General features: G+C 39.1%; 1 protein-coding gene across 5 annotated transcripts; it reads right to left on the bottom strand.

The window, feature by feature from the left end:
- Positions 1 to 1,455: 1,455 nt before the first annotated feature.
- CHURC1 (churchill domain containing 1) lies at positions 1,456 to 19,206 on the bottom strand. Of its 5 annotated transcripts, none has more exons than XM_012181836.5 (4): positions 19,104 to 19,206; positions 11,426 to 11,561; positions 9,369 to 9,442; positions 1,456 to 3,944 (listed from the first exon to the last, which is right to left on the bottom strand). In XM_012181836.5, exons 1-4 carry the CDS (start codon positions 19,140 to 19,142, stop codon positions 3,852 to 3,854), a joined length of 342 nt encoding a protein of 113 aa, XP_012037226.3. In that variant the 5' UTR covers positions 19,143 to 19,206; the 3' UTR covers positions 1,456 to 3,851. The 5 variants fall into 5 exon arrangements, with proteins under 5 accessions (XP_012037226.3, XP_014952607.2, XP_042108554.1 ...); XM_015097121.4 differs by having other exon boundaries at positions 9,369 to 9,439; XM_060418665.1 differs by lacking the exon at positions 1,456 to 3,944 and adding an exon at positions 8,560 to 8,762.
- Between the last annotated feature and the right edge of the window lie 630 nt (positions 19,207 to 19,836).

Here is a 19,836-nt window from a genome sequence, read left to right as displayed (position 1 = left end):
TGATGCTAGAAGAGGGCTCCTCATTTGGGCAGGGAAATGTTGTTTGCTTCAGAAATGAGGAATTATTTCCTTTCCTTTATTTCTCATCTTGGTTGTCCCCTTTACATCCTCAGAAGTATCAGTTTATGGTCATAAACAGCCATGGCAAACCTTAATATAATCACCCACTTTCCTAGATCAACATGATGTTTTAATCAAATTTCCCCACGGGCACTCAGGAAGCAAGAAGTCATAAACAGGCTTTTCCAGAAGTGCTGAGATAATGCTACTTTAGAGGAGGGACAGAGAGAATCATTCCCCCAGGGCTCTTAAAAAAAATACAGTTTAGAATAAGTGATTTTAGGGGCCCAGATACATACACTGAAACTGATGGTTATTTCCATGACTGTGTTCCCGTAACTAAATCTCCTCAGTTTAAGATGAAGAAAGTCCAAGCCAAACGTTTACAGGTGATTTCAAATAATCACCATCACAACCGTCATCCAAATTCCAATATACCATACCCCCACACTGCGCTAAGTACTTTCTATACCCTAGGTTATTTAATCCTCATACTGATCCTGAGGAATATTTATCTCTATTTAAAGACTAGGTAATTGAGAAAGAAACTTCATGGACAAAGGTCTAGTGAGGGGCAGGGTTGAAAGGTTAACCCAGGTCAGTCTACAAAGCTTCTACAATTAACCATGCCACAACAGTGCTTTCTTCTATCTCAGAGTTCGTGCATTAAGGCCCCTGACAGCTGCCTGTACACAGCACTGGATGACCTAATGATGCTCTCACTCAACATTATATCATGATTTTAAAACTCTGTGAAGGAGGCATGATTGTGTCTACTTTTCCCCTGAAGATATCAAGGTACAGAGAGAATAACTTGCCCAATGTCCCACAATGAGCAGGTGGCAGAGCGAATTTCAAACTCAGGTCTCTTGATTTCCCTTCTGCCCAACCACAGCATATCTCACAATGGAGACTTGTACTATAGTCAAGAAACATACATTTTAAAACTGACAGCCTCAAATTCAGTCAAGTTTAACTTAGCTTTGCTTGCAAAATAGAAGAATGAAACCGAAAAGGATTGTTACATTGAAATAAAGAACAATGAATGTATACTTCTCAGTGATGACTTACAAGCTAACAAGCCATATCTGGCTCTGTCTAGACTATATCACATGTCAATTAATTAGTATTTGGAGAACTCAAGACCATTTGAGTAAGATACAGCAAATTAAAACTACAGCAAACATGCTGAGCTTTGAGTTTCAAGAGCCTCACTAGGTCGACCCCAACCTGTACATCATGAAGCAGGGAGAGAAAGAATGAAATGCCAGCACCAGTTCATGCTTCCCACTACGGTCCTTTCTTCCCCTTCTTACATCTCAGAGAAGGAAATAAGACAAATGCTTTTGCCTGGTTCCCCTTTACTTAAACAGAGAAATATAGAAGAAGTAGAACTGCGTTTAAGAGGTCTTTATTCTATTAGATCCACAAAAAAATGCTGTAAGATATATAAGGAAGATTGCCAAACACAGTACAATGCTGGTTTAATAATAACGAAATATATAAGTAGGATCTTACGTTTAAATTTTTTGTAATATATTGTCCCAAAACAGATAATTATAGAGATGAGGATATCAGGAAGGGCATATAAATTCATACTCTTGAACTCCAAAAGACTTAAGTTGGAAGTAATAGCAAACTCCAAGAAGGGGCAATTCAAAAACTGTAATGGGCTTAGTGCTGCTATTTAAAGTAATGAAACATTTTCTCTGCTTTCTGGATTCAATTCACCAAATGATTTCCTCAGCAGGTCAGATATAGATTTGCAGAAAGTGGAAAACATTTTCCAGGAATAAAACAACTGATCCCTAAGAACAGCTGCGTTTTCTGAATAATAAATCTTAGCCTGACATGCCTAAATTCCTCAGTGCTGTCACTGATATTCTCGACCTCTTCCTAACCTTGCCAGACTCTCACACTTCATGTGTACTGAACACTATGACTGTGAGAGCACCACTGTACTACGTGACCTGGACTCAGCTGCTTAACTTCTTTTTGCCTTAGTTTATCTGGCTCTAAAACTGGGGTAACAATAGTACCTACCCTCATGGAATGGTTAATGAGGATGAAACAAGTGCTTAAAACGGCCTTGGCACATAGTAAGTATTCAGTAAACCTCGGCTATCATCATTATTCCTGTTACATAACAAAGCTTTCCTCTGAAAGTTGGAAACAACTTGGCTCACTCCGTTCAGAGGGTCTGAGATATGGACAAGAAACAATTCTGCTTTAATGCCTGACCCTTAAGTTTTGATTTCAGAATGAGAACTAACTAAAACAATCTCATCCTATCTAGTACTTTATATGCCTTCCAAAGAATTTTACATTTACATAATTTTCAGATCTTCTAACAATACCATGAAGGAAGTATAATATCAATTTATACTACACCAATTCTATAGAAAGGGGACAATAAAGTCTAGTATGACGCTTTAATGGTTATACTGCTACCAAATGGCAGAGGCCTAAATGCCAGGTTTTACGACACCCAAGCCAGTGTTCTTTCAACTATGCAAGGTAAGATCTCTTTGGAGCAACTGAACCATTCTACTTTATTAACTAAAGTCTGTTCTTTATTCAGATTTCCCTAGTTTAACCAAATGTCCTTTTTCTGGTGCAGGATCTCATTCAGGATACCAGATTACATTTAATAGTCAGGTGTCTTTAGGCTCTTTTTGGCTGTGAGAGCTCCTCAGATTTCCTTTCTTTGATGACCTTGACAGTTTTGAGGAGTACTGGTCAGGTATTTTCCTCAATTGGGATTTCTCTCTCAACTGGGATTTGTCTGAAGTTTTTCTCATGATTAGACTGAAGTTTTGGGTTTTGGGGAGGAAGACCTCAAAGGTAACATGTCATTCTTATCACATATCAAGGGTAGTGCTATCAACATGGCTTATCATCAGTGATGTTAAACTTGATCACCAGGCTAATATCTGTCAGATCTCTCATTGAAATAAAAGTTAAAATTACTTTTCCCCCTTTCCATACTCTACTCTTTGGAAGGAAGTCATGCAAACCCATAGTTAAGGAGTTAGGAGTATCTACATACATTATGTGAAATTTTCCTATGTGGGGGATTTAACTATTCTCTCCAATATATGTATTTATTCAATCATTCACGTAGGGACTCATGAATATTTATTTTATAGTTTGGGTTATAATCCGATACTACTTTATTTTGCTGCTCAGATTGTTCCAGCCTTGGTCACTGGGAGGTTCTTTGGGGGGTTCTTCTGTCCCTTTGACATACTCCCAATCATTGTGATTTCCCTTCAAGCTCTTCCTTTTTTTGTGGCTCAGGATACTCCAAACTCATCTTGTATATTTACTGCCCCAGTCCTAGACTCAGTCACTTCTCCAAGGAGTCCTAGATTCCTTTTGTTGGAACCAAGATGTGGGCACTAGATGTGCTTTCCATCCTAGTTATTTTTCAGCCACATAACAGCTAACAAAGATGCCTCATTCTGGCTGCACTGATATGCACTGGGAACTTTAGTAGAAGAGCTCAGCAATTTCCTAAATTACTTTTTTTGTGGGGGCAGTGGGGCCTGCACTATACAGCTTGTGGGGTCTTAGTTTCCCAGCCAGGGACTGAACCCTGGCCACAGCAGTGAAAGTGCCAAGTCCTAAAAACTGGACTGCCAGGGAACTCTTTTTCTTTCAAAGAACAGGTGAGTCTAAGCAGCAAAAAATAATATGCAAATAATTTCCATTATAAGCTAAGCAAATCATCGGGCTTGCTGCATTGTAAACCAACACAACAGTGTTATTACAGAACTGCAGAAGGATCCTTAGAATAACAGAGTCATTTGTCGGGGGTCATCCGGGAGAATGCTGATAGTATCTTCGGCTTTACCACATAACAGACACAGCATGGTATATTCCTGGAACAAGAGAAAGTGCACAATTACCTTGAGGAACCAGCAGAAACAGCCTTCATAACTTTCTCTGGTAAACCTGTCCTCTGTAAATTGTCATGGATATACTATCTGTACAGTACATCAATTTCTTCAACTTTCTTCCTATAAGTGAAGTCTTAGGTTTAGTCTGTGTATCCCACAACATTTTCTTTATATAAATTGAATACATGCTGATACTCTATGCTGTAATTACTATGTATACAAGAATGTCATCTTGGAAAGGCATGGCTATTTCCTGGATTTAGAAAACACATATACTGGGCTTACTTAGTGCTGCCATTTAAAGTAATGAAACAATTTGAGTGTGCGCCCCTGAGGACAAATTTCTGGTCTTAGAGCCGTTCCTTTCTAAATTATTCAACGCTAATATGCAACAGAAACGATTTTTAAAACAACAAAAAAGGGGAAAACATTTCCAAACCCAAAAGGCTTTTATAACTCCAGAAAAAATAAACAATTATGTTAAATCCACTAGTATCTCATGTCTCATATTTAGATAGCTAGTTTTCTAGAATTTGATCTTTCTAAGGAGTTTTATGTTTCCTGGACTTAACAAATGTCCAGACTGGCGACAGAAGGTATTTTGTTTAAAGCAAAAATCCTTAGGGAAAAGTTCTGTTTTTATAGCTGTTCCTTTCTAGAATTTGTAATATGGTCATAAACTATAGAAACATATTTCTTTCAAATCTTTTACTCAAAAACCTTTTATCTTCTTTAGGAAAACAAGCATCTACACTAAATCTGTTAGTATTTCCACACCTGACATTGAGATTGCTGGCTGCCTGGAAATTGATCAGTCAAGGCAGTTTGAGTTTCATGGGTCTGAACAGTCACTAGAGAGGGTCACAGAGGTAAATAGTGACTACAGTACAAAGACTCAGAACCAGCAACTGCTACCATTTCTTGCTAGAGAGTTCAGCAGGAGGACTTAGTTACAGTAGCAGAAAGACTGTTTCTTAAAAGACCACATTTAATTTTATAGTCTATTCCACTCACACAGTAGAAATAGAGGCTAGAGCTCTGCAAACAAATAAGAGTCTCATTAATCAAAAATAGTTAAAATCCACTCTCTCCAAGGTTTTTCAAATTCTGCTTTTACTCACTAGACATTATTAGTAGAATGTCAACCTCTCACTGGAAAAGAAGAAGAAAATAATAATAAAGCCAATATGGGAAAATATGTGAAGCTAGACAACTATTTGAATTTTCTACCAACCTACCCAATGACAAGTTTTCTTTAAGTGCCTAAAGGCTCTGTAATATGCCAGGCACACTGGCAGACATGGGAAAAGGCAAGAACAAGGTCTGACCTTGCAAAATTTACAGTGTAACTTGACAGAAAGAAAAAACCTAACATATGGTATAATCTGGAAAAACTGTTACATCAGTAAGACTGATTATACCTATAATCTTTAATTTATAGGCAGTATGGAATCCAAATTTCATTGCAGGTCAATTATTTGGAATGCAGAAGCAGTTTCCCACAGAAGTAACATTACACAAAGCAGTTAGGTTCCCAGGGAAATCCAGAGAGTCTTTTAAATTTATACTGTACAAGTCCTATAGAATCTAACCACACAGAGAAGTGTTTCTGTGGGAAAATATGCCTAGAATTCTCACTTGGGATGCCAGGAACATATCTTCTCATGCTGCCAAGACTATGGGATCAGGACACTTTTCACCCAAACTGGCCAAGTTAGGAGAATCAGAATTCCCCCTAGTCATTCACAGAGATCTTCAAAGATTCCACCTGGGCAAAGCCTGTGGGGAGTGATCTGGAAGAAATGCTGGGATGGGTGGAATCCCCTTTGGGCAAGATCAGATCCTGTGTTTTACGTTGAGGGTCCCATAGGCCTCTTCCCTCTATTACTACCTGCTAATTCTGACCCTCAGTCCTCTCCTTCCCTGGTCCACAGACAAAGAAAAAGCCGTCTCAGTTTCCTTCTTCTTTACAAAGGTAAATATATAGCCCTTTTAATGAATTTTAGGGTGATATAAAAAATACAGGATGCCTGTAATCACGTACAACTTATTTTCCATTTAAACTGTACATATGTCTCTACTTTCCCCTCGACACTTGCCATCAGAAAATCTTATTTTAACAACATTGTTAAAAATGAATCTGTTTACAAACAGAATCTTTATCTTTTAGAGCTTCATACTGAAATATTTACAGAAGTAGTAAATGTTGGGATTTGCTTCCAAATAGTCCTGAGAGGTACAAATAAAGCAAACTGAGGCTGAGAACTGAAGACTACTATGCTATTCTGCCTTCTTCTCTTTTGCACACCCCGTGGCATGCAGAACTTCCCTGACCAGGGAGTGTCCCTGAGGCCCCTGCAGTGGAAGCACGCAGTCTTAACCACGGGACCACTGTAAGTCCTCGTCTGCCTACTTCTGATTTAAATTTCTCATAAGACATTTCAAACAAAGCAAAATATTACCAACGCTGGGAATCCCACCCTGAACCTGAACTACTATTGGAATAAGATGGAGGCTGGAGTGGGGTGAGGCTAAGGGAAGTAAGTCACAGCAGCTGAGAATGAGGACTCCTTGGGATCATCAGGCTGAGATGGAACTAACCAATTGGCTAGTCACGAGTTGGGGGCTGCAATAGATACAAGAAGAGTTCAAAAAAGGGCTGGATTACTACGAAGCAGAAGGAGACACAATTTAAGTACAGCTTAAAAGAGGTAAGATTTAGTTAGCATGAACATAGTGAAAGGGACAAGTTAAGTAAAGGAAACTGCACGAATAAAAACAGTGAAACGGAACAGGGCAAGTACATCGCATAAGGAGTAGCAGAGGAGTGGCAGGATGGTGTGTTTCCAGAAGATTAATTTGAGGGCATGACTACAGTGTGGAGACTGCTGCAGTACTTTAGGTTTCAGCGGTATGGTCCCTCACATGAAGCGTGACAGTGGAGCCAAACAAAAGAAAGAGAAACAAAGGGCGAAAGGAGGGCAGAGGGAACGTTAGGGTTAGAGGAGACCCGGGACATGCCCTGTAGGTTTCATCAGAGACTGAGTATATGTGTGCTCAGCATCTGAGAGAGTAAAGAGAAGGTTCCTAGACCAGAGACCAAAGCTCAGGAGAAAAGATGTTAGGGAGAAATAGGAAAGGAAACCACAGAGAAAGCAAGGGAACTGTCAAAATGATTTAAAAAGAAAAAAAGTCTAGCACTATGGACCCCAGAAGATAAAATGCTCCAAAAAGACAATGGTTAAAAAAACCAGATCCAGAAAGATGTTAAGAGAGATGAGAAGGTAAGGTCATAGGATTTGGCTACATTATAGGGAATCTATGAGAATAATTTCAGTAAAGTGAAAATGAAATTTGAAAGTAAAGTGAAATTTGAAATTCGAAAGTAAAGTGAAAACCAATTTTTAGATTGTTAGGAGGAGCAAAGGGAAATAAGGAAAATAGGGTAAAGAGCTATTCAAGTAAAGAAGCAAAAGGAAGGAGAGAGATGATCAGAAGATGAATCAAAGCAGCAGCTGAGTGAAACAAAAGGATTCTAATTTACTTTTAACAAACAGAGAAGAACTAGATATATTTAATGTAAAAATGCTTTAAATCTCACTGAGAAAAAGCTAGGAGAGAAGGTAGCATGAAGTTCCTGAGGAAATGCATTGTGGGGATAACAGAGAGGAGGAAATAAAAATTTCTACAACAGGAGGGAAGGAGGAGAGACTAAAGCTGGGACAATGCTATGAATGGTGTGCAAAAGGAGAGCAGTGAGAAATGAGAGAAAGGGAGGCTGCCAACCCAGGGAGAACCTTGGGATGGGAAGATTGGACAGTATACTGGAGCCAAAGACAGTTATTCTAGAAAAGCCAAAGAGGTAGTCTGAAAGCATCATTTTAAGACAAATATGCTGATAGCAAAATAAAGAACGTGGGGCTGGCAGGGAGTGGATGTTGGGAAAGAGGACTGGAGGTAGAGTCCAGTCTAAGAGTTTATTCCCAAGAGAATTCCACACTATCTAGGCATTGTGACTATAGCCATCTTCCTTTCCCTTCTTCCTACCCCAGAGAACTTCTGGGACAGCTTTGAAAATGGCTGTGCTCAGTCATAAAGGAAAATCTCCTAGGTTCTGGTCTCGTGGTGGTGACACACTATGGCTCAATGAGGGCATAAACAGGCAATCTCACGATTCACTTAGGGACTCTAAAATCCTCACAGGTGCTTCAAGAACCACTGAAAAATAGCTATAAGCACACCCGTCCTCCCATGAATGGAGAGAGATGCTCCTTTAAGTCCTTGACATGTTCACTCCCCTATTTGGCCACTACTCATTCACTGAGATCTTGATTTTGCCCAAAGAGACACCTATCATATAAGAATCTTTGAGGCATAATTTTTGGATGCTGGGGAGATGTGGTCAGGATGTTATTTAGATGGACCACAAGATATTAGACCAGATTCTGACAGGTGACTAAGTGCCTTCTTCCACACTGAAGTAAAAATGAAAGTGGTTCTCCTGTACTATTTTATAAGATTCCACTGTAGAAGATTTTTTTCCTTAATCATGGTAGTACCAAAAAAAAAAATTCCCTTGACAGTAAAAAGCTCTTACCTGACGTTTATATCCTATGAACATGTAGTTCACAGGAAATAAGTAACTCAATCTGAAGCCTTGAAAGCAGAAGCAGTGAGGGATGGACATGGATGAGTGTGTCCTTGGGCTTTCCAGTTTGTCCTTGGCTCTCCCCTACTGTCCAGCTTTTCTTCCTCACTGTTAGATCTGTGAATCTTCAGCAAATGCAGGCCTATACCAGCCTGTAGGATTTTGTAGAATTCTTCACATGCTCTCACAGTTGTATAAGGACTGATCTTTTAATAGATCCCTATTCTCTACCCTTACAGTGATTCAGCTTCTCTCCTCCAACCATGATACACCTATCATGTTAACTTAGCAAATAATATTCAAATATCCTATCAAAATTGAAACCACAGAGTTGCTGACTACAGTCCTACAACAGAAACAGATAATCTCACTATTACGATTACCATGCTCTACAGAATGGTGGCAGTGGGCAGATCAACACTTAAAGCCAACAATTGTGCAATCAAATAACTGGGTAGAGAAAAAAGAGGCACAATGATAACCTTATAAGAAGCCATAAGGTGCTATTCTTTATAAGCAAAAATGACAGGACAGCGATATCATCTGTAAGGCATGCATTTTGCTTTGTGACTCTTGTGAAGACAGGTTTGAACAGATCAACCCACACCTAAAGTATCTGTCTCAACTTACACAAGTGGAAGAGAGGGACGGTCTCCTCTAATATCTGCAAGCACTTCATTTATGAAGATTATACCTAAATTTGTCAAGTGTACTCTTATCCCCCTTCCCCTCAATCACACCCACATATATACATTTACCTGAAATTCATCCATGATACTGAATGTATACTCATGCCTGGCTATTACGTGATGACAATTCTTACAAAGATCTGCTGAAACAGAGAGAGACTTAAATAATTAAATCTTAGATGGTGTCTGAAGACAGTAAAATTTCTATTCTTAGCATGGTATTGCTTTAAAAGAATCTTAACTCTGTCAAATTTAACACAAAGGAAACCCATTGTAATGTCCCTCTTGATAAAAAAAATACAGACCCTATTACACAGCAACACTATATAATTAAGGACCTGAACTCAGAGACTTAATGTGCAATTCCCACTGGAAGCTAAGGTAAGCAATTAACAGATATGTGTATTTTTTAAACTAGCTGGACCTACCTAATTATACAGGAGCTTTTATTCTCAGGAATGATAGAAACTGTGCTACTACCCAAACATAATCAAAAAGTTAACACAAGACATTAAAGTGAATTTAGCAGTAACAAGACTCTAGTAAAAACAATATTGTAATAACTATGATATATTGAGTGCTTATTATGTGCCAGATACTGTTTTAAACACTTTTAATCTTCTCAAAAACCCAACAAGGTAGATACTATTCTTATCACCTTTGTGAAGTGAAGTGAAGTCGCTCACTCATGTCTGACTCTTTGCGACCCCATGGACTATACATGGAATTCTCCAGGCTAGAATGCTGAAGTGGGTGGCCATTCCCTTTTCCAGGGGATCTTCCCAACCCAGGGATCAGGTCTCCCACATTGCAGGCAGATTCCCTACCAGCTGAGCCACCAGGGAAGCCCTTTGCAAGGATAAGTAAAAAAACGCACACTGTGTGTCAATAACTAGGAAGACCACGCCAAGTTAGGAAGTGTTGGAACCAGAATTCAAAACCAAGCTTTCTCACTCCAGAGCCTTCGCTTTTGACCACTATCTTCTAAGTGTTTTATTTTAGAAAAATAAAAATTAAATATGCTAAAAGAAAGAAGAGTCTTCTAATATAGCACATTTTTCTATTTTCTGACTCTATTCTAAAGGCTTAGTGTCTTTTTATACCCGTCTTTAAAAATATCATTATTTACACATTTATTTCATATAGTCAGAACATACCAAAAAATCAGGAGACAATCAAAAAGGAAATGTGACTAGTTAAAACAGCTGCCACAATATCTCAGCAGTAAAGTCTGCTGCTGCTGCTAAGTCGCTTCAGTCGTGTCTGACTCTGTGCGACCCCATAGACGGCAGTTCACCAGGCTCCCCCGTCCCTGGGATTCTCCAGGCAAGAACACTAGAGTGGGTTGCCATTTCCTTCTCCACTGCATGAAAGTGAAAAGTGAAAGTGAAATCGCTCAGTTATGTCCGACTCTTCGAGACCCCATAGACTGCAGCCCACCAGGCTCCTCCATCTATGGGATATTCCAGACAAGAGTACTGGAGTGGGGAGCCATTGCCTTCTCTGCACTAAAGTCTACATGTTCGTAAATTTACTCAGAGATTCTTAGTGCCAACCTCAGAACTGATTTTTTATTATACATAGTTATTTATTTCATTTCCCAGTATCAAGGATGAGGAACATCGCATGAAGATGGCACCATCCTTACAGCAGCAAAAGAAACGATAGGCTGACAGTAACAAAAGAGAACAAAAGCTATAAAAGCAGAAATAAGACTTAAAAAAACAGTTTCTCAGAGCCATTTAGTATAAGGACAAACAGCCCTAAACACTTAAGAGCTGCTGAAGCACATCACTGCATTATACTATAATAGAAGGTAAAAATTCACATGGATGACCCTAAGTTTAAAAAAAGTCCCTATATCTTATTTCAGAAGACACAGTCTTTAAAGATAAACAAAAGAAAACTGGTGCCTAAATCATAAGCTTCAGCTATCTGCAAGTCATTTATGTGGAATATATGATGTTGCTAGATACATGAGATGTTACCTATATTCTCCTCTTAAAAAACTAGTGATTACGTGTTGCAATATGGTAGTAATATAGACCTCATAATACTTTGCACAACCTAGTTCCCAAAAGATGACATCTGCTAACAGACTTAGATGTTAAAAAAAGTCTACTTACGATCATAGGTAACTATTTCTTCTCCGTCTTCCTCTTTCAAAGATTTGTTTGTGATCAGCATAAAATCTCGCTTACTGCACACTGCACAGCCTGTAAAGTTCAGCAAGAAAGATCCATTTTCCAGGCAGATGTTACCCTAAAATAAGAAAAATAGGGATTTAATTTTCTTTTGAGGGGGGAGATTTAATTTTCTTATATTTCAAAATCCTTGGAGAAAATGATTAATAGACTTAAAGTCTCTAGAGGCAAAAAACATGACCACAATTTACTTGCTTGAAGTTTATGCCAAGTAATTTTTGAAATTACTAGCTTTCCTCTAGAAGTATTATTCATAGTAAATAAACCTGAGGCAGTGTTAAGGCTGCAAGTCTCTGAAGTCTGCAACTGTGTTTGAGAGAGAAGACTAAATGCAATTAGGAAACAACTTAATGAAGTTTTAATATAACACATGAAAAGGAAAAGTTAGAAAATCTAATAGCCAACACCACTAAATGAGGTATCATAAAACTAGAATGAAAATTTAATCAAAATGGAAACTCTGAGCTAATAATAAAAATGATCTTATGCAATGTGATACTCAGTTGACTGTTGAAAAAGCATTTTCTCAAGCCTTAAAAATATCAGAAAATAAATACAGATAAATAAACTTTCAGCTCTTATAGATACCAGTCCTTAGGATATGTGTGATTCAAGCAAAGAAGGGAATTTCTGCAATTCATCAGATTGACACCATGACATTTAAAAGAGAAAGAAACTGTAACTAAGAAACTAAATAACATATGTTCCTGGCTCAAGTGAGGCCTTTGCTAAGGCCTTACTAGTAATTGTTCAGAACTTAATTAATTCATAAGCAACCTAACTGACCTTATTTATTTATACTGAAGTATAGTTGATTTAACAATGTTGTGTTAGCTCCAGGTGTACAGCAAAGTGATTCAGTTATACATACACATGTATCTATTCTTTTTCAAGTTCTTTTCCCAGTTACATGATTGTTGTTGCTGTTCAGTTGCTAAGTCATGTCAACATGACAACAGCACGCCAGGCTTCCCCTTTCTTCACAATCTCCTGGAGTTTGCTCAAACTCATGACCATTAAGTCAGTGATGCTGTTCAACCATCTCATCCTCTGTTGCCCACTTCTCCTCCTGCCCTCAATCTTTCCCAGCATCAGGGTCTTTTCCAATGAGTTGGCTCTATCAGGTGGCCAAAGTATTGGACCTTTAGCTTCAGTATCAGTCCTTCCAATGAATATGCAGGGTTGATTTCCTTTAGGATTGACTGGTTTGATCTCCTTGCTGTCCAAGGGACTCTCAAGAGTTTTTTCCAGCACAGTTCAAAAGCATCAATTCTTCAGTGCTCAGCCTTCTTTTACAGTCCAACTCTCACATCCATACATGACTACTGGAAAAACCCAGTTTTAACTATACGGACCTTTGTTGGCAACATAAGGTGTCTGCTTTTTAATATGCTGTCTGGGTTTGTCATAGCTTTTCTTCCAAGAAGCAAGCATCTTTTAATTTCGTGGCTGCAGTCACTGTCCACAGTAATTTTGGAGTCGAAGAAAATAAAATCTACCTCTGTTTCCACTTTTTCCCCAACTATTTGCCATGAAGTAACAGGACCAGATGCCATGATCTTAGGTTTTTTAAGGTTGAGTTTTAAGCCAGTTTTTTCACTCTCTTCTTTCACCGCCATCAAGGGGCTCTTTAGTTCCTCTTCGCCTTCCACCAGCAGAGTGGTATCATGTGCATACATGAGGTTGTTGATATTTCTCCTGGTGACCTTGATTCCAGCTTGTGATTCACCCAGCCTGGCATTTCACATGATGTACTCTGCATAAAAATTAAATAAGCAGGGTGACAATATACAGCCTTGATGCACTAGTTTCCCAATTATGAACTAGTCCACTGCTCCATGTCCGGTTCTAACTATTGCTTCTTGACCATACAGGTTTCTCAGGAGGCAGGTAAAGTGGTCTGGTATTCCCATCTCTTTATGAATTTTCCACAGTCTATTGTGATCTACAGTCAAAGGCTTTAGTGTAGTCAATGAAATAGATGTTTTGAAATAGATGTTTTTCAATGAAACAGATGTTTAGTGTAGTCAATGAAATAGAAATTCCTTCGCTTTTTCTACAATCCAACAAAAGTAGGCAATTTGATCTCTGGTTCCTCTGCCTTTTCTAAACCCAGCTTATATATCTGGAAGTTCTTGGTTTATGTACTGTTGAAGTCTAGCTTGAAGGATTTTGAGCATTACCTTGCTAGCACGTGAAATGAGGGCAACTCTATGGTAGTTTGAACATTCTTTGGCATTGCCTTTCTGAGGCTGGAATAAAAACTGACCTTTTCCAGTCTTGTGGCCATTGTTGAGTTTTTCAAATTTTCTGGCATATTGAGTGCAGCACTTTAACAGCATTATCTTTTAGGATTTTAAATAGCTTAGCTAGAATTTAATAAACTTTGACAAAAAGCCTGTTGAGGTCTGAACTGTTACTGCCTTGAATCCAGAAAAGTTGACTGTCAAAGACTCCAAGAAATTAAGGAATTTTTTAAAAACTCTTAAAAGAATAAACATCTAAATACCATGTTCAAATAAATTATTAACAGAACTCTGAGCAGAAGTGCATACATAAACACAGGCACTTAATACAATATGGTCTAACCTCTGTAATCTGACCATATAAGCAGGGCAAATGTAAACTCTAAATACTGAAGGAAGAGAAAAGATACCTATGTACATGTTGTGAGGTAAGGAAATAAATTCTTGAAATGGGAAAATGCAAGTAAAGTACCTAAGAAACTGATGGGGCTTTCTCTAAGGGCCCTGGTCATTTGAAAGTGAGGGTAACCTTCATCAGTGAGGCATGATTATTTTATTAGATAAAGCAAGATTATTAATGTCCAAATTTGGGAAAGAAAATTAAAGAATACAGTATTCAGAGAAGCGTTTGAGGTTTTCACAGCAGGAGGAAAGAAAAGAATAAAATCTAAATCAACTCCACAGTGATAATAGTAAGCTATAACAGTTTCAAGAAGATAGGAAAAAAGTCAAAAGTTAACAATCTTTAGAAAGTGTGATTCAGCCAAATCCTGATTGAAGATCTGTAAAGGTATACAAATACATAGGAAAAAATGGTTAAATACTATGATGATTAGTATGAAAGTATATTATGATAAAATCTTACAAATTTGAGAAATCTGCAAAAATATTGACAAGGATTGGGCCAGTTTGTTTCTTTCAAAAAACTATTATTTCAGATAGTATAACTTATCAGTGTATACGTTTTGACAGGGAGTACTTAAAAATGGAAAATATAGTTTTTAAAGAACCAAATTTTATTTTGCTGATTTCCTCTATTTTCTCTCTATTTCATTCATTGCCACTCTAATCTGTATCATATCTAATGCTTGCTTTGGGTTCAGTCTGCTCTCACTTTTTCACTGTCTTAAAGTGGAAAGTTAAGTTACTGATTACAGATTGTTTTTAAAATATTTATTTATTTGGTTGCTCCAAGTCTTAGTTGTGGCATATAGAATCTAGTCCCCTGACCATGGTTCAAACCCAACACCCCTGCACTGGGAACGATGAGTCTTAGCCGCTGGACCACCAGGACAGTCCCCTGTGGTTTTTTTTTTTTTTTTTAATAGACATTTTAAAATGCAGACCATCATTTTAAAGCATCCATTTCCATACAACTATTTTACAAATTATATATCAGACTCAGCATTTAATCAAATATGGTTTGATGCTGAACAACAATTTGGGCTTCCCAGGTGGTGCAGTGGTAAAGAATCTGCCTGCCAACACAGGAGTCGTGGAAAATTCCCTGGAGTAAGCTATGGCAACCCACGCCAGTATTCTTGCCCGGAGAAACCCATGGGCAGAGGCACCTAGCAGGCTATACTCCATAGGGTCACAAGGAGGCAGGCATGACTGAGCAAAATGCACACGCACACAGCAATGAGTACATGAACTTTCACAGCTTAATTTTACAGTAAAGTATATAAAACAATTTCTATTTTAAACATGTAACCAATTTACACTGATTACTTCCCTCTGATTAGTCTAAATTTATGCTCCATTTCTGTATGGCTTGGACTTCCCTGGTGGCTCAGACAGTAAAGCGTCTGTCTACAATGTAGGAGACCCGGGTTCGATCCCTGGGTCAGGAAGATCCCCTGGAGGAGGAAATGGCAATCCACTCCACAACTACTGCCTGGAAAATCCCATGGACAGAGGAGCCTGGTAGGCTACAGTCCATGGGGTCGCAAAGAGTCGGACACGACTGAGCTATTTCACTTCTGTATGGCTGCTACATTACTAAGAATGTTAAAGCTGAAACTTGAACTATATGAAGTATAGGTTTCATTTCTAGTTTGATATAGAAATGTTTTATTACAATTTTGTGCCTAATCAGTTATTTTGGAAAATGCAGTAGAGTTCTAGTTCTAACTGGTTTGCTAAATGCTTTTCTAAATGAAAAAAGTAATCTGCTTCATAGATGAGTAAAAAAAGTTGTTCAAAAAATTAGTATGGTTCATTTCCAATTCGATTCAAGTCTGACTTCAAGTTCCTGGTGTAATATTACAAACAAGAGGGCCAGAGCTCTGTAAGAAATCTAGGCTGTGAAAAACATTCACCACCAAAGTCCAGACATTTAAGGAAACCAAGTGAAATGAAAGTCGCTCAGTTGCGTCCGACTCTTTGCGACCCCATGGACTATACAGTCCATGGAATTCTCCAGGCCAGAATACTGAAGGGGATCTTCCCAAACCAGGAATCGAACCCAGGTCTCCTGCATTGCAAGCAGATTCTTTACCAGTTGAGCCACAAGGAAAGCCCAAAGATAAACAATTAAATATTTATTACCTACTCATTCTGCATTTAGACCTACCCAACATGTTAACCCATCATTTTTCTCTGCCAAATTTTTGGAATAAGTGGACTATACTTGCTACCACCACCTTAGTACCTTTTCCTTTGCTAGGTTCAAGCAGAGTGGCTTCTGCTCTTACTGTCCTTAAAAATATCTCATGACTTCAAAAAATCCCAGAGTTGGAGGGATCCCTGAGACTTCAAGATATCATTTAGTCTCTACTGAATGAAAGGAAGAGTTCAATTTCTCTAAGGTTACCCATTCCATTAAAAAAAAAAATCTGTTAGAAAGTTCTTTATTCTGATTTAAAGCCTATAGCCCCCTAACAACCATCCACAAATTATTTCTGAATCTGCCTTCTGGAATTTCAAATAAAAGTCCAATTCTTCCTCATGACAGTTTTTAATCACTTTAGAACAGAATAAAAATCAGAGAAAACTGCTTCAGGCACTTTCCTGGTTTTCCAATCACCTCAAAACTTTACTTTTATTTTCTTCTTCCTATACTTTTATTTTCACTTTCTAAATTCATTTAATCCTTGAAGCTCAGTTCTTGATAGTGGTTGATTCTCTACATTCTTTTCCTAAGTGAACAAATTCTTCCTGACTCCTTTATTTGGTTGACTCATCTGTTTGAATCTCTTACCCAAACTGTCTTCCTATATTTTTAGCCTATTTCTGGAGTGTTACAGTTTCAACCTCAGATGAAACATGATTTAAAAAAAAAAAAGCAGTCTGATCATTTGTTCCCCCAATTTTGTTTCTCCTTCCCATATGGCTCAAACTTCTGTAATACTTCCAAACTTCCCAGCTGCCTAGATAGAAAACTCTTGAGATTATGAATGCTCTTCCCTTCTTCCCTCCTACATTAAACTGGTTTAGTCCTGTTAATTCTTTCTTTGATATGACGTCTTCATCATCCCATGCCTGTACTACAGCTGCCATTTGGTTTCCCCAAATGCTCTGTAGGGCTGTCCTTTTACATTTCCCCCCATCCCATCATCTCAACATACAACCATACGATCCACTTTCCTATATAGCAGGTTTCAGAGTCATTTCCTTGTTCTTTTTTTTTTTTTTTCTGGATGGCTGCCCAAAGCCTAAAGCGTGCAGTCTAAACTTCAATATAATTTTTGTCTTCTGATGAGCTCAACTCTTAAAAATCCAACTATATATATATATGTTTTTTTTTTCCCCTGGCCTCACCTTGGCATATGAGATTTTAGTTCCCGAACCAGGGATTGAACCTGTTTCCCCTGCAGTGGAAGTGGAGGCAGGGAACTCCCCAATTTAATATCTTATATTATCCACAACAAACATCTTCCTCATGGTGCTTATAATGTGCAGTTTTCAGTACTGGATTCACAACAATCTCTCTTTAAACTTAAAAAAAAAAGTATGGAATAGACCATAATACAGAAAAGTATGTGAAATGTAAAGGCATAAGGCCTCTACCTATTAAGTGTCTGTAGGACCGCAGTTGTGATAACCAAAAATATCTCCCGCTATTGTCCAATGTCCCACAGGAGGCAAAACTGCTCCCAGTTGAGAGCCACTGCTTCATTCACTCATGACGTTCCATTCTATGACCACACATTTTTCCAGCCTGGCAGCCCACTCCAGTATTCTTGCCTGGAGAATCCCATGGACAGAGGAGCCTGGCAGGCTCCTCTGGGAAGAGCAGTCCATGGGGTCGCAAGAGTCGGACACGACTTAGCGGCTAAACCACCACCACCACAAACAATGCTGTTATGAACATTCTTATACCAGTCTCCAGGAACATGCATTTATTTCTCTAGAAACAGAACTGCCAGGTCATTCAGGATACATCTTTTAACTTTTTTTTTAATAATGCTAGACCTTTACTTTCAGAGGTTATACGATATGAGTGTTCATGATGTATTATAAAACCCTCCCAAAAGACTAAGTATTACTCAAATTATTAAAGAGACAGAAGCAGCCTATATGAGAATCCTTGTTATTTCCCCCAGTCTTCAGTTCTTCCTTTCCTTTTCCATCCTAGTCACAACTATCCTTTAAGTCTCAAATGAACTCCACCTTTCTTTGAGGAGAACACCACTATTTCCTATTGCTCTCCCCTTTCTCTACACCTGAATAGCATTTAGGTACTAGCCATTTTTTGCTAGCCAAGTGACCCTGTAAACGTACGCTCTTCGACGGCTGGCAACTAAACACACATACAAATGTTCAGTCGATATACGTTGAACGAAATGAGAGTAAACAAGCTTCGCAATTTCCTGAGCTTGAAAGGAACAGAGATTTAAAAGAAAGTTAACAGCAAGGAAACCAGAATTCCAGTCTTGCCTTTCGTACTAACTAGAATGTGAACTTTTGGCAAGAGATTTCCCGCCTCCAGGCATTAATTTCATCAGCAAAACTGGGTTAGAACAGATGACTTCAGAGATTCCTTCTAGCGCTCGAATTCGGGAGGAGCACTGAATGCCATCAAATCAAGCTTGAGGATAAGACCAGGGTAGGGGTGGGGGCTTCCTCTGTTCTCGGCTGGGTTGGTGGCGGTGGTAGGGGTTTTTTTTTTTCCTCCCCTGGAGCTCAAGAGAAATTAAACGACGGCTGCTCCCAGTCTCCAGGGTGGGGATCTGCAGGAAACGACGGCTGAAGGCCGTCCCCACTGTCAGGCGCCTAAAAACAGCTACCGGGTCACTGGATGGGGTGGAGCGGCTGAGTCCGCCCCACGCCAGACCTCCCAGGGGTACGAGAAGCCTCAGGGGCGGCCATGGGCCAAGGGAGCGGGCAGTTTTCGGCGCCCACTCGCTCACCCGGTTGGGATATTCCTTCTCCACACAGTCCACACACATCGCGACACAGTTAACAGCGAAGATCCTTCGGTGCTTCCGGGAAGACGAAACCTCGCGAGAGTTCAAAGAAGGTCGCCGCATGCGCCCAAAATACTAGATCCTGGAGTATTTGATCTCAGGAACCAATTCCAAGTCTCCGCCCCTTAGCAACGGTTGTTAGGGCAGGGTCTGGTCTCTCAGACAACAAGAACTGAGAGCCAAGAGGACTTAGGGAACCTTCCTTATAGAGCGGAAGAGACCGTGGACCTTGTGGCGGGAAGGGGAAAGGGATCTTGGACCTCGCAAAATTCTAATAGGTGCCTTCCTGAGGCTAGGCTGACAGAAAGGCAAGTCACAAAACTCACGAGAGGGAATTCTTTCTCACTTCCTCGACTTACTCCATATACATAAAGCTGAAATTATAATTTGGATACATTCTTATACCATTTCTTAGGGCAGTGAGAGTGATAGTTCAGATCTTGGCAGGTGAATAAGCAATAAATGAAGTGTTTGGGAAGAGCCACTTATATATAGGTCTGCAGAGAATATCTTAAAAGTGTTAATAAGAAATGACCATCCCAGAGCCCTCTGGAGGAAACCAAGGAAATAAGTGGTTAAAGGTCTTATCTAGGATAACAAAGCTACTCAGCCAACCAAGATAGGACTTGGTTCCTACCCTGGGCTCTGCACCTTTTTAATACAGTAGCCAGTAGCC

Source organism: Ovis aries, chromosome 7 (genome assembly GCF_016772045.2).
Source record: "Ovis aries strain OAR_USU_Benz2616 breed Rambouillet chromosome 7, ARS-UI_Ramb_v3.0, whole genome shotgun sequence".
In the NCBI taxonomy this organism is placed as follows: Eukaryota; Metazoa; Chordata; class Mammalia; order Artiodactyla; family Bovidae; genus Ovis; species Ovis aries.
The sequence above is the reverse complement of the archived record's forward strand: the minus strand, read 5'-3'. Positions and strand labels throughout refer to the sequence as shown.

What these genes read in the sequence shown, in the direction of transcription:
- CHURC1 (XM_060418665.1), bottom strand. Translation starts at nt 19,142, where the DNA reads ATGTGTGTGGACTGTGTGGAGAAGGAATATCCCAACCGG. An exon ending in AGAAGGAATATCCCAACCGG is followed by an intron (nt 11,562 to 19,103) that starts GTGAGCGAGTGG and finishes TTCTTATTTTAG; the next exon opens with GGTAACATCTGCCTGGAAAA. An exon ending in AGAAATAGTTACCTATGATC is followed by an intron (nt 9,443 to 11,425) that starts GTAAGTAGACTT and finishes TCTCTGTTTCAG; the next exon opens with CAGATCTTTGTAAGAATTGT.